The sequence below is a fragment of the Octodon degus genome, unplaced genomic scaffold (genome assembly GCF_000260255.1).
Source record: "Octodon degus isolate 3935 unplaced genomic scaffold, OctDeg1.0 scaffold00042, whole genome shotgun sequence".
In the NCBI taxonomy this organism is placed as follows: Eukaryota; Metazoa; Chordata; class Mammalia; order Rodentia; family Octodontidae; genus Octodon; species Octodon degus.
The window spans coordinates 3838609-3852437 of NW_004524618.1; the positions used below are offsets into that span (position 1 = coordinate 3838609).

The 13829-nt window shown below is 46.5% G+C and overlaps 1 protein-coding gene and 1 pseudogene across 4 annotated transcripts in view; both read right to left on the reverse strand.

The window, feature by feature from the left end:
• The window catches only part of Cfap43 (cilia and flagella associated protein 43), a 111833-nt gene that overhangs the window by 83500 nt on the left and 14504 nt on the right, over window positions 1-13829 (reverse strand). For 3 of the 4 annotated variants that reach the window (XM_023715575.1, XM_023715573.1, XM_023715572.1), the window contains exons 4-5: window positions 4215-4382; window positions 2033-2183 (exon numbers count right to left, since the gene is read on the reverse strand). In XM_023715575.1, coding sequence (XP_023571343.1) covers window positions 2033-2183; window positions 4215-4382 — 319 coding nt within the window. Of the gene's footprint in view, window positions 1-2032; window positions 2263-4214; window positions 4383-13829 lie in introns of those variants that run through there. The other variant, XM_023715576.1, reaches the window with a different exon arrangement.
• On the reverse strand, window positions 61-1098 carry LOC105742209 (annotated as a pseudogene).

Genomic DNA, 13829 nt, shown 5'->3' on the forward strand with positions numbered 1-13829 from the left:
GGCAGACAGCAGAGTCTGCTCGGAGTGCTCGAGATCTGCTGCATAGTACAGCTCGCCTAGTCACAGGAGGAGGAGCCTAGGAAACAACTTCGGTGTCCTTCTTGATTTATCACATAAGACAAGCACAAAAGCACCCCCCATGCCTCGGAGAACACTGGCCACGGCCCCTTGACAAAAGCTGTGCTTCCTTCACCACGAGCCAGCTCCCTCCAGCAGCCAACTGTGCACACGATGTCGGTTCCTTTTTGCCCTGACTGCATCATCGTGCGGCGGCGAATGGTGTCAAGTGGAGAGGAAGTCAAGCCGGTCACAGCAGTGATGGACTGCGCAGTCACCCAGCTGGCAACAGGATGAGTATTTGGGGTCCGGAAGCATTCATTCCCTTTGCAGTGCCACAGCTACCAAAGTAGGCAGCTCGGGAGATGATAATACCCTGCATGGACACATTAAGCCTTGATACAGGCCCTTAATCCCATCAGATCTGTAGATTTTAGCCGGGCAGCCCCCAAGTCCTTTGAATTCCCTTTTGGCTCCAGTTTTACTCATGTCAGCTGCTAGATGGGTACGGGCAAAATTAAGAGGGTACACAAAGCACAAGGATGTGGCCCCCATGGCACCTCCTGATGCCAGATTCCCTGCAAAGTAGCAGCAAAACTGGGTCCTCTTGTCCACATCACCCAGGAAGATCTGCTTGTATTTTTCTTTCTTTTTTTTGCGGAACCGGGGATTGAACTCAGGCCCTTGAGCTTGCCAGGGAAGCGCTTATTCCACTGAGCCATCTCCCTGGTCCCCGTATTTATCTTTGAAGGCAAAGTTGAGAGTCTGGGTGGGGAAGTACCTGATGGCATTGGCCAGGTTACCACGCCAGAAGGACAGGGCTCCCTGCTTCTTGGGGATTCGAACCACACAGTCTATGATGCCCTTGTGCCGCTTATCTGCAGTGATTTGCTTGCTGGCATATTGCACCTGTAGCAGCAGCCTGACCCGCTCGTTGGGCGCTACCGCAGTCTTGGAGATGGCTGTGGCCACTCCACCTGCCAGGAAGTCCCTGGCAAAGGACACAGTGGCATCTGTCATGTTGGAAGAAAAGAGGAAGCAGGTGACTGTGGGACAGAACTAGGCTGGGAACTGGCTTTGACTCCCGGGCTCTACGCTGACTTATTTTTATTTACCTTTTAAATTTTAAGTTCAGGGTCTCACTAAGACCCTGAGTTGCCTGGCTAGGTTCAAACTTGCAGCCTCAGTCCCCAGAGCCACTGGGATTCCAGGGGTGTGCTGCCACACCTGGCTCCAAGACCTTTCTGAGGAGGGGGGAAATCCTCCTCCCTCAGCCCCATTTATTCTGTTACCACAGCGGTTGCACCTGGCTATAGCTTAACGTCTCTGGACATGTGCTGCTACCGGCATTGCAGGGACGTACACTCAGGGGTAGCCTGCCTGCAGTCCCCACCGCCTTCAACAATGGCTGCTCTGCAGCAGGAGCTGGACAGACCTGCCTGGGGCCTGAGGGCAGGATGGGTGAGCACCCAACTGCGGCCCAGCTCCCCTTTGCACTCTCACCCCACTCTCCCCTCCGTTTCTTTCCCCGGCCTTCGCTCCTGTTTCTGGGACCAGGCCTCCCTGCCTCCTCCTGCTGAGGCCGCCTGCTTCCTCTCTACCTCCTTCCCTTCTGCTTGCTCACACTTCCTGTTCAGGGCTCCCATGCACTCTCTGTGTGAATGACGCCAACATTTGTGTCACCCCCACCCTCTCACTGACACTGGGGCCACTTGCCTGCCTCTACCCAGCATTTCCACCTGGGGGCCTTCCTGTACCCCGTCTTCAGTATGTCCAAAGTTGAAAGCACTTCTGGGCCCCCCGTTTCTGTCACCATCATCCCAGCCATCCAAACACAGAACTCTGGAGTCTGTCTCTCCTGCAGTCTCTGTGGCTCGACTCTACTCTAAAGCCCCGCAGGTCTGACAGCGCTCTTAGGCCTGGAAACTGAGCTCCCGGCCCAGCCCTGCGCCTCTCAGGCGAGTGAGGTAATTACCCTGAAAGTCTCTGCCTCTTCGCCTACTAGCCCAGCAATGGCTGACAGCGGCAGCACCGGCCCGTAGATGGGGTCCTTGGGCAGCGACTGGGGGAAAAGCAGGTCCACCTCCTTTAGAAATGACCCGTCTTCCAGAGGTAGTTTCACTGACCTGTAGAAGAAGCACCAGAACCAGAAGATAAGCACAAACTAATCACTGATGTCCTCCAGTGTTAAGTGAGGTGGGGGGTGTTATGATCTGAAACCACAGAAGAAACATAGTGGGGCTCACAACACCTGACAGAGCACGTCATGAAAGGACAGCTTGTGCTTACAGTTTAGGCACTTAAGGATTGATTATCAGAATGTCCCAACATTATTATCTAAAGTAGGACTTGTAAATAGCGCCTGGGGTTAGGCCTTCCTACTGTAATCTGCAGGACAGGGCGTGGCCCGCAGGGCAGCCAGCAGCAGCCAAGAATGTGGAGGACGTGTGATCGCTTTGGGTTCTAAAATCTTTTTTTTTTTTTTTTTTTTCATTTTAGGGAAGGGTCTGCAGGGTGTTCAAGGTCTCACTGCTAGATCCGACTCTAGTGATCCACTTGTTTACAGCCTCCCAAGAGCTGGGATTACAGGTGTGCACCACCACGCCCAGTCTCAATTGCCATCTCAGTGCACCCCAGGGGTGCAGCCGGCAAGGCAGGCCCGGAGATCACACCCTGGTCCCTGCACCTGCTTGCAGGCGCTTTAATCCACTGAGCTATTTGGCCAGCCCTCTAAAATCTTAAGAGAATGACACAGTTTGGTTATCTTTGAGAAATTGCTCCAATTTTAAATACTGACATCTAATTCAGATAAAAAGCAGTGTGGCTGAATTAAACATGGAGGTTGCATTCAACCACCTTCAAACCCTCTGGCATCAGGAATTCACTTCCGGCTTGCTTTCGCCACGTACTGTGGTTGAAAGGGAGGTCGGGATTCGGCCTCGTGCAGCCTGCGCGCTTCGTGGCTGTGCTCTGAGTGGGAAATAATGCTGAAAGTGATCGCCGGCGCAGGATGCCTAGAGCTTGCACGCAAAATTTAAGGGTTTGAAGATCCTGCTTCTCTCGTGAATCAGGAAAACCTACTCGCTGCATTGCCCAGTCTACTTGCCTATGGGAAAATCACACAAGCCAGCACGCAGGACGAGGCTCACGTACACTCCAGGGGAGCGAAGGAGGAAAGGGGCGATAAGGTCACTGCCTACACTGGCGAGGACCCGCTAGAGACGCCACGCTTTGTTACCAGATCTGGGGCTGTGGACGCCGGCTTCTCCTGTGGATTCCTGTGAAAATGAACATCAGGAGCACAGAGCCGAAAGAAGTGCCTTTGCTGGGGTTCTCCAGCTTGAAAACTTTGTCTTTCTGGGTTTACGTTTCACTTTTTCAAAAACTGCAATTTCAGGGCCTGGCCAGCTTCTCTTGGGTGTGACTTGGGGAGCAGGCGGAATGGGTGAGCCTGGGGGCACCAGGAGTCTGGACTCTCTCAGCAAGGCTGCTTAGCATCGATGACTGCCGCGTCAAACATTTGTCCGAGAGTTGCTCTCTGACTCATTTCATCCTGCATAGGTGACTCGCACGACTGCCCTGCCAGACTCCTGATGTTTGTGGGTGATGTGTTTGACTACGTACCATCATCTGTACACTTTCTGTATCCAACAGCTCAAGGGTGAAATTTCAGTGAAACGAAGTAATAAGAAAAACAAGACCATAAATATCCTTTTTATACAACAGCCATGTTTTGAAATAGTAAGGACACAGCAAACTTAGGAAATTAAACCACAGTGGAAAAGACTCCTAATTAGAAGACTTGATTCTTAAACTGACTGGGAAATCAAGTTAAGAAGAATCTTAGGGCTGGGGAGCTGGCTCAGTGGAATAAATGTTTCCCTGGCAAGTGCAAGGGCCTGAGTCCAATTCCTGGTTCCGCAAAAAAAAAAAAAGAAGAAGAAGAAGAATCTTTATGAAATGCAAACAACCACTCCAAGGTAATGATCTGTGTAGAAAGACACTGCAACTTATAACTCTGTGTGTGTGTGTGTGTGTGTGTGTGTGTGTGTGTGTGTGTTCATAAAGACACTTAATTCACCCAGCTGGCCTAATCACATTGCTTGAATGGAAGCAAGCCCAGAACTTGGCTATTGGGCAGAAGCACAGCCTCCTACTTTGCTTTGAAATGCTGCTCCTGGTCACTCCTTTCGATGGTCCACACGGTCACCATGTTTGGGCTTGACAAGCACAACTGGTGCCAGTTCATGGGGTTAAAGGACATCTGGCTCACATCCACACCGGGCTGGGACTGCTTGCACAAGATGACATTCGATTCCCAGTTCCTTATAAGGAAAACAGCATTGGGAGAAAGATTAACTTAAGTTTCATATTTTAAGGAAGATTATCTGTTTATGATAATTTACCTAAGTCAGGACATAATTTATATAACCTCTGATATTAATATTAAATTTATAAATAATTATGCTTATCTGAATATCCCTAAGAAACAAAATACTGCATATTGCCTAATCCCAACACGTGGAAGGTCAAGGCCAGAGGGTCATTGTGAGTTCAAGGCCAGTCTGTGCCTCACAGTGACTTCAAGACCAGCCTTCACTACAACATAAGAACTTTATCTCAAAAAAAAATTACACTGTCATACAGCACAGCAAGGATATTTTAGCCTCCTCATTCAATTTGAATATAATTCATCCAAGCTCAAAAAACAGAACATTTGCTGAAAAATAAGAGTAGTACCTAAGTCTCTAAGCACTCCATCCAGATCTGAGTATACAGTACTTATCAAAGATAACTGATCATTTTGATTTTAAAATCAAAATGTTAAGATTTCTAAATTGACCCATTCACTGCCCCCTTGCAACAATATACTCTACCTGTACCATGAACAAAGTCCTTTGCTAGGTAAATAGAAAAAAAAAATGTTAACTCTGCCCTCATCCTAGGACACTGCAGGGCGGAGCCTGGCAAGCCACAAGTGATGCTGGCTGTGCGGGTCCCTCGGCTCCGTCCGCGCCCTGCCGTCCAGCCCATCACAAATGTTCTGTCCATTGCATCCGCTGTTCTTTCAGTCTCGCTGATTCTTTGGTCTTTGCCCTTTCTGCCTCAGACACCCTGCCAAACCTATCTACCCTGGACAGACACAACGGAAGGGCTGCTGGGGAGGAGGAACAAAGTTGGGGGAGTGCACCCCTGGAGTTCCCAGGATGCACGTCCGGATCCCACCCCTGGTGCACCCTCAACACGGCCTCTAGTCTTGTTCTGTCTCTTGTTGGCCTCTTCTTCTTTCGTGCTGGCTCCAAGGCAGCCATTTTTAATGTTCTGTGCACCCCTGAGTCCCCCACGCTTGCACCTCCTTCTGCATCTCAGTAAATGGTTTTGACGCCCACAAATGCATTACAGCTCATCTGATGGGTGCTCCCCCAGTGTCTGCCACCAAATGTAACCGCCTGTTGGAATCTGCAGAACACCCCCGTCCTTTGTTAAAATGAGGGCCAATTTCACAATCTGTACATCCTACAGGTTTTGTCTTCTTAAGAACATTAGTTTAGGGCTGGGGAGATAGCTCGGCGGCACAGCAGCTGCCGGGTGAGCGAGAGGTCCTGAGGTCGATTTCCGGCATAAAGAACATGCCTTTTGCCACGACCTCTTCTGCACTCCAGGCCTTGCTCTCTCTTGCCCCTTCCCTACGGATACTTGGGTGACCAGCCATAACACTGAGTTTGAACCTTCTTGCTAGTCCATGTCTACATACGGAATTATCACATTCATCACAGGAGCTGGGTCACGCGCACGGCACATCCTCGGTCTCTACGCAGACCTCCCCCCACCCCCGCATCTCTTGTCTTCTCTTTTGCAAAAAGTCTACCTCCCTACTTCCTATTATCTGTTGTTGAGTTTGTTCTTTAGATTTGGGTTTCTTGTGGGGACAAAGCGTGCAATATTTAATCTAGCATCTCATTTATTTCATGTCCCACTAGGTTCATCCATTTGTTTTGCAACGGATGACAACTAGCATAAGATCCTATTCACTTTTAGAAGTAGAAGAGACTGAGGCAGAATTCAATTTAGCTTAATTCCTGCCTGAAGTATTTACATAGAAGCAGCCTTGCCTAAATCACCCTTTTCTTCACTCCCCTGCCTGGTCAGAACTTCACAAATGTGTAGGAGATAAGAGAGAGACAGGATCCATGTAGGGTAATAAGAGACTGACTATTTGCCCGCGCTTAGCCGTAACTCCCTCCGCCCAAGACCTCGCACCTATAGGAAATGGGGGGCACCTATAGGATATGGGGGGCACCTATAGGATATGGGGGGCACTGCATTCCTTCCCAGTTGCCATAGCAACGAAGAAACTGTAAGTGCAGGTAGGAAGCGAAGAACCAGGCCTTTCGTGTTTTCCCAGCTGGAAAGGGGAGCACACGGGTCACTGGCTAATACAGGTTCCGTAATTCCTCTTGATTTGGTCTCCTGTGGGCAATATATCCAATCCCGGCCCTTACAATTTCACATAACATTTATGTTCATTCACTTTCCTACAAGTGACTTGTCATTCTTTCTGGAGTAAGAGGGAATCTCGCTGCTTTAATTTGCATTTCTCCAGTGGCTGGTGATGGTCAACATTTTTTCACATACTGCACCTATTGGCCACTTGCACTTCTGAGAGATGTCAGACGTTCTGCTATTCATTATTTGATTGGGTCTTTTATTTTAGGGGGCCCTAATTTCTTTGAGCTCTTTTTATATTCCAGTCATTAGTTCTCTGTCTAAGGAAGAGCTGGCGAACCTCTTGTTCTATCCTACAAGTTAGCTCTTCACTCTTTTGGTGGTTTCCTGTGCTGTGCAGTTTTAATCTGCTATGATCCCATTTGTTGATTCCCAGTGTTATTTCTTATGAAATTGGGGTTCTGTTCAGAAAGTTCTTAACTATGCCTATGTCTTTAAGGGTTTTACTTCTTTGATCTTCCCGCAGATTGTTTCTGTTTTAACATTTAGATCTTTGACCTACTTTTATTTTATTTTAGTCCATAGTGAGATACATGGATCTACATTTCCCAGCACTAATTTTTCCCCAGCACTATTTGTTAAAGAGGCTCTTTCCTTTGTTGAGTGTTCTTGGCCCCTTTGTCAAAGACCAAATAGCAATATGTGCCTGAGATTGGTCCTGCACCTCTCTTCGGCTGCCCTGGTCCTGATGTTTGTTTTTGCTTCAGTAACATACTGATTTTAATCACTGTAGCTTTGCAATACAGCCTCCCATCCAGGATGTTCTGCTTTGCTCTCGTTGCCCAGGATTGCTTTTGCTATTTGGGGTATCTTTTGGTTCCATGCACATTTGAGCATTGTCTTCTCTAGTTCCTTGAGGAAGGCTGTTGGTACTTTGATTGGGATTACATTAAATCTATATGTTTTGAAAGTATGTTCATTTTGACAATGTTGGTCCTGCCTATCCAGGAACAAAGATATATTTCCACTTTCTGAGGTCCTCTGGGCCAGTGCTCACAGAGATACAGGTTTAATAAGACATGGATTTATAAGTGTGTTGGGTTAACTAATAGGCAGCTTGAAACACCCAGCTGACATGAGTTAGCACGGTGCGGGGTGTGCAAGGCCCGCCTGAGGACTGTGGCCGACATTACATAAGGGGGGCTAGAGGGGAAGGTGGTGCGCTGCTGGTTCTCCTGCAAAAGCTTGTCATGCTGGTTTTCTTGCTATGACCTCAGCTGCTCTCATCACTGGAGGAGCTCGTGTCTTTGCCGTCACTGAGGAGGCTGTGGTGCTTTTGTGGGAGCTCTGGCCCTTACCTTGAGCATTGCTTCCTGGCTCCAGTGCAGATCCCTCAGCCTGCTAGCTCAGACCCTTCATCCTGGGGGCACAGACTTTTTAGCTTCACTCCTGGCCTTAGGGCCTTCCCAGCGCAGATCGTGGATACAGACTTGCACGAGACACTGGGCTCTAGGCCCCCAGCTGGACTCCTGCAGGCCACTGCTGTCCTGCTGGAGTCTTTGGGTCTCAGGTGCCTGGGAAGATCTGCACTACTCTGCATTTGACTTCTTGGGTACACAGTATGAAATGATCTCATAAATCATGTGTCCTGTATTAAATCTATTCCCTTGCAAACTCTGACTCCGATAAGGTAGGCACACAATGGCTGCCTGCAGAGGTGGCTGGGGAAGGGTGTGAAAGGTCTGTCTGCACGCTGGAGGTCTGAAGGATCCAGTCCAAAGTCGAAGGCCTGGAGCTCGCTGTAGAGTCCCACACGATTCCAGATCAGGAAGCCAAAGGCTTTGCGCTGTCAGGCCAAAGAGTCTGCATGGAAGCCAGGAGACAGGTGAAAGGCGAAGGCTGGAGCTCTCCCCGAGACACAGAAGGACGCTTCTTTTCTGTTTTCCTTTTGTATGCATTCGGGCGACAAGCCTATTGGCTGGTGCCAGTCACGCCACAGCAGGGCTTCTAGCTTCAGTAAATCCATCCAGTTGCATGGAGAGCTACTCTAGGCCAATCAGCCAGGTGTTTCTTGCCCAAACTGACAGAACACCGAATGGTCACAAGCCGCCTTTGCCAACTTGCCAGCCAGACACACTTCCTTGAAGCACCCTTAGTCCCCAGATACAGAGACAAGCTTATCTTGACGCGATGCTCTCTCCTGCGCACAAGCAGAAGCACAGCTGCCTGCCCAGCAGAGACACGGGGCTTCTCTGGCTGGCGGTCGCTCCTGACATCTCTCATGAATGCAGGGTTAGCAATGTTCAAGAACTACTGATTTATGTATTTGGTACAGGGTCTTGCTATACAGCTTGGACTCCTAGTGATCTTCCTATCTCAGCCGCCCCAGTGCTGAGACTACAGGCGTGCACCACCACGGCATGGCACGCGGTCCTGGACATCAAACCCAGATCCTTGCGCTTGCCAGGCACGAGCTTAGACCACCAAGCTAGCTCCCCAGCCCAAGAACCAATCTTAAGTCTATAACATTATGTTACAATGGAAGCATATTCACGCAATAGGAGAGGACAGTTACAACCCTCATGGCTGTAACTAGTACAGGGTCAGAGCCGGTGTTCACAACCGCTTTTTGTACTACTCATTCTGCTGCCCCGTGGCAAGCACCTCAGCAAATCTGCGTTCTTTCCCGTGGAGTGACCCATACCCTCGTTCCCAAAGTGTCTTGGGCATTTGCTATCCTGCCTGGGTTGCTTGGTGTAGTTTTCTAATGACCTTGATGACAGGGCATGGTTATACTAGGAGGTGCCCTAAGGCATCCATGACCCCCAAGTACATCACTCCTTTTCTGCACTGTGGGATAACAGTACAATTTCTGCTTGGTGGTCTGGGTCAGTCACCCTCCTCCACTGTAGCCCCCTTGCCGTTCTTTTGCTCAGATTCACAAGGAGCCCAAATGCCAGGGAGAAGGCTTAGCTTGCATTCAATGTAATCTTCTGGTGCTTCCTGGTATAAGTCTTCCCTGCTGTGGAACTAAGACTTGCAGGCCAGCAGGGCATATGGCTGTAGGAACGGAAAGCAAAAATTTTCCTGGTGGATCAACAAAGGTGGTGGTGAGTGGTGTGGTCCCCACATTGACCCCTTGATTCCTGGACCTGTGATGCAGTTGTGAAAGGTACTGTCTTTCTTTCCTCCCCCCACTGTATTTAGGACAGGGTCTACAGGGTATAGAGGGTCTCACCACACAGATCAGACTCGTAGTGATCCTCCTGTTTTCAGCCTCACAAGCACTGGGATTACAGGTGTGCACCACCATGCCCAGTCTCCTAATGTCTTTCTTGCTGAGTGCATTATTGGGGTACAGGAGAATTATTAATTTTTGTCTGTTAATTTTGCATACTGCCACACTGCTGAATTTGGCTATTCTAGGAGTCTTTTGGTAGAAATTTTTGGGTCTTCTCTGTGAGAGCTCGTTTTATCCACAGATAATGGTGACTTGGTCTCCTCTTTTCTTACAGATAGCCCTTTAATGTCCTTCTCTTGCCTGATTGCGCTGGATAATGTTTTGAGCACTCTGTTGAACAGGAATGGTGATGGGGGACATCCTTGTCTTGTTCTTGACTTTAAAGGGAAAACCTTCACCCTTTCTACATTTAATATGATATGGGCAGTAGGTTTGTTATAAATGGTGTTTGTAAGATTGAGATAAGGTCCTTTCATACATATTCATTTTATTATTTTGAATGAATATTGGAGTTTATCAAAAGTTTTTAGTGCATCTATTGAGATGAACATAATTTTTGTCTTTATTTCTGTTTCTGTGGGGTATTATACTTATTGAATTACATATGTTAGGCTATTCTTTTATCCCTGGATGAAGCCTACTTGATCATAGTGATCACAATGCACTAGTGTTTGCGTTCTATTTATCAGCATCTTGCTGAGGATTGTTGTGTCTAGGGCATTAAATAGATGGGGACTGCAGCTCTTCTTTTTAGTTGAGTCCTTGTCTGGCTTTGGAATCAAGGTAATGATAACTTCCAAAACTCACCTTTTGGAATGTTCCTTCTCTTTCAATTTCACTTAAAACTTTGAGGAGCACTGAAGTTATATTATTTTTTGAAGTTCTTAAAGAATTCAGTAGCGAATCCCCTGGGATCTTGGATTTTCTTAGGATTTAATTTTTTTTTTTTTTTTTTTTTTGGTGGAACCAGGGATTGAACTCAGGCCCTTGCGCTTTCCAGGGAAGTGCTCATTCCACTTAGCCATCTCCCTGGCCCCCTGGCTTTTCTTAGTTGGTAGAGTTTTTATTTTTAGTTTTAATTTTAAAGAAAACAGTTATAAAAACAATGATATAAAATTTCAGAACAAGATTGCAGGTGAGTAACAATAGTTAGTACATTGCATACAGCTATCCTCAAAGTAGTTGCTTATATTACAAGATAGAGGCATGAACAATTTATCAAACAATAAAGACATATGCCTTTCCCTTCAGTGAGCTATTAGCAATAGCACAACTACCTTAGCAATCACATATATACATATATATATATATATTTTTTTTCCTTCTTTTCCACTTTCCCCCATTCCAGTTTCTCTTTCCTTCTGAGCACTTTTTTCCCATTTTTCAATATCTGTTACACATGTTGGGTCTTATTTACTCTTTCAGCTTCTCACACTCAAGAGACAATGTGATGCTTACGCATGCAAGACTGATTTATTTCTCTCGTGTGTATGGACGTAAGTTGCGTCCGCTGCCCTATGAATGCATCAACTCTGTCCTCCTTTTTAGCTGACCTGTGCTCCACTGTGCAAAAATGGTACATCTATTTTATCCATTCCTTGGTTGACGGGAATTTGGGTTGTTTCCAAATTTTGTCATGACACATTGTGCTGCTGTAAATATGGGTGCACACACATCACTGTGGTATGATGTTATTAATTCTTCTGGGAAAATACCCGAAAGGAGAATAGCTGGGTCAAGACCCTATTCTCAGGGTTTTGAAGAATCTCTGCACGGACTTCCAAAGTGGTTGCACGGCCTACATGGCCGCCACCAGTGCAGAAGGGTTCCTTTTTCCTCACAGCTGCTCCAGCATTTGTTGCTGGTTGTGAATGATAGCTGTTCTTCCTGGGGCAAGGTGGACTCACAGTGTTGTTTTAATTTGCACTATGCTGAAAAGGAGTGGTAATTACAATTGATTTTGTAAACAGCCATGCAGTTCAATTTGCTTGTTGATTCCAGGAGTCTTTTGGTGGACTTTTTGAGCTTTTCTATGTAGACTATCATGTCATCTATGAATAACGATAATTTAAATTCTTCTAAGGGGACAATCCACTCGGGCTCCTCCCCAACCCCAGGAGCCTTCTTTCCTCCAATAAATATATTCTACTCATAAAAAATTCTTCCTTTCCTATCCTTATTCATTTTATTTCTCTCTCTTATTTAATTGTTCTGGCTAATGTTTCCAGAACTGTGTTGAAAAGGAGTGGCGATTGGCTTGTTCCTACTTTTTGTCAGAGTTTTCGTCCATGTAGTATGATGTTGGCCATCGGTCATTCATAGATGACTTTTATCAGATTGAGATAAAGAGCATCTATTCCACTTTTCTGTGGGGTTTTATCATAAGTGAGTACTGGAACTTACGTAAAGCTATTTCTGCATCCATTGAGAGGATTGTGCTTTTTTTTTTTTTTTTTTTAAACTGGCTCTCTTGATATGGGGTATTACCTTTACTGATTTGTGTCTGCTGAAACACCTCTGCACTCCGGAGATAAATCCCACCACGGTGTGTAATCTTCTTAATTATTTGCTGCTTTCTATGTGCTAGTATGTTATTTAGGATTTTTCCATCTGTGTTCATTGGGGAGATTGGCCTGTAGCTCTCTTCTGTTGGGTCTTTTTCTGGTTTGGGGATCAGTGTAACACTTGCTTGCCTACAGGAATGAGTTACGGGTACTGCTTCCCTTTCAATTCTGTTTCAGTTTGAGGCACACTGGCCTTAAACTGCCTCTAAGGGCCTTGTGACCACATCAGCAAATCCGCTGCGACCTGGGCCTGCTCTGTTGGCAAGTTCTCAATCTCATTAACTGGTACTGGGTTACTGAGAATTTATACATCTCTTGACTCGGCTTTGGTAATTGTCTCGGTTATTTTTTACCGGTTGCTGGGACAAAATACTCAACACCAAAAATGAAGGAAAGAAAGGTTTACTTAGCTCACAGTTTATGGCGGCTTCAGTCTATAATTGGACGGTTACTAGGCAGAGTGGCACATGGCGGAGAGCAGCAGTTCATAGCAGCAGAAGACGACGAAGAGCAGAAGGCAGGGCAGCAGCTGCAGCTTCCAGCAGCCTCTCTCCCCTCCTTATATCCCAAACAAGCTCCCCTGGGCCGGAGTGGAGAGTCACACAAGGTCCAGGCCCTCTTCTTGTACAGGATGAAGACATTTATAGACTAAGAATCCTGGCTCTCTTCAGAGTCACTTAATTAAACTTCTAAACTTTCAAGCTGACACAATGCATCAACCAGCACATTCTTGCTCTGCTCTTTCTACCTTCTTCACATCTATGGGCTTTGGGTTTCTGTTGCTCTGCTTTTTCTAGAAGCTTGTGGTGTGGCATTAGGTTGCTCTTTTGTGCTCATTCTGTTTTCCTGATGTGAGAATTTACCACTATAAATCTCCCTCTTGGAGCCGCTTCCACTGCATGCCCGAAGTTCTGGTATGTTGTACTTGCATTCTCACTTAGTGATAGATAGCTTAACGTCTTCCTTTATTTTATCTGTGACCCATTGGATGTTTAGGAGAGTATTATTTAATTTCTACGTGTTTATGGAGTTTTTGCAGTTTGTGCCATTAATTTCTAATTTCACTACACTAACACGCATATAACACGCATGGGATAATTTCAGTTCCTTTACATGTATTTACTCAGGCGTCTTCTGTGGGCCCGTACACAGTCTGTCCTAGAGAACGTCCCATGTGCAGCTGAGAGGACTGTGTATTCTCATGACGATGCGCGGAACAGTCTGAAAACCTCTACTAAGTCCATTTGTTCACAGGTCTGACTCCTGCGAACTTATATAATTTCTTTTCTGCCTTTTGGTCTATTTGATCCATCTCTTTGTCACAGTGGGGCACTGAAGTCTCCCATTACAATCGTGGTATTGCTGATTTGATTTTTCTGGGCTATTAATAATTGTCTTATATAGCTGGGTGCTCCTATATTTCATCCATATATACTTACGGCTGTTACGTTTTCCTCATGAAGTTTTCCTGTGTAACAAGTGTGTAGTGATCTTTTTTTTTTTTTTTTTTTTTTTTTTTT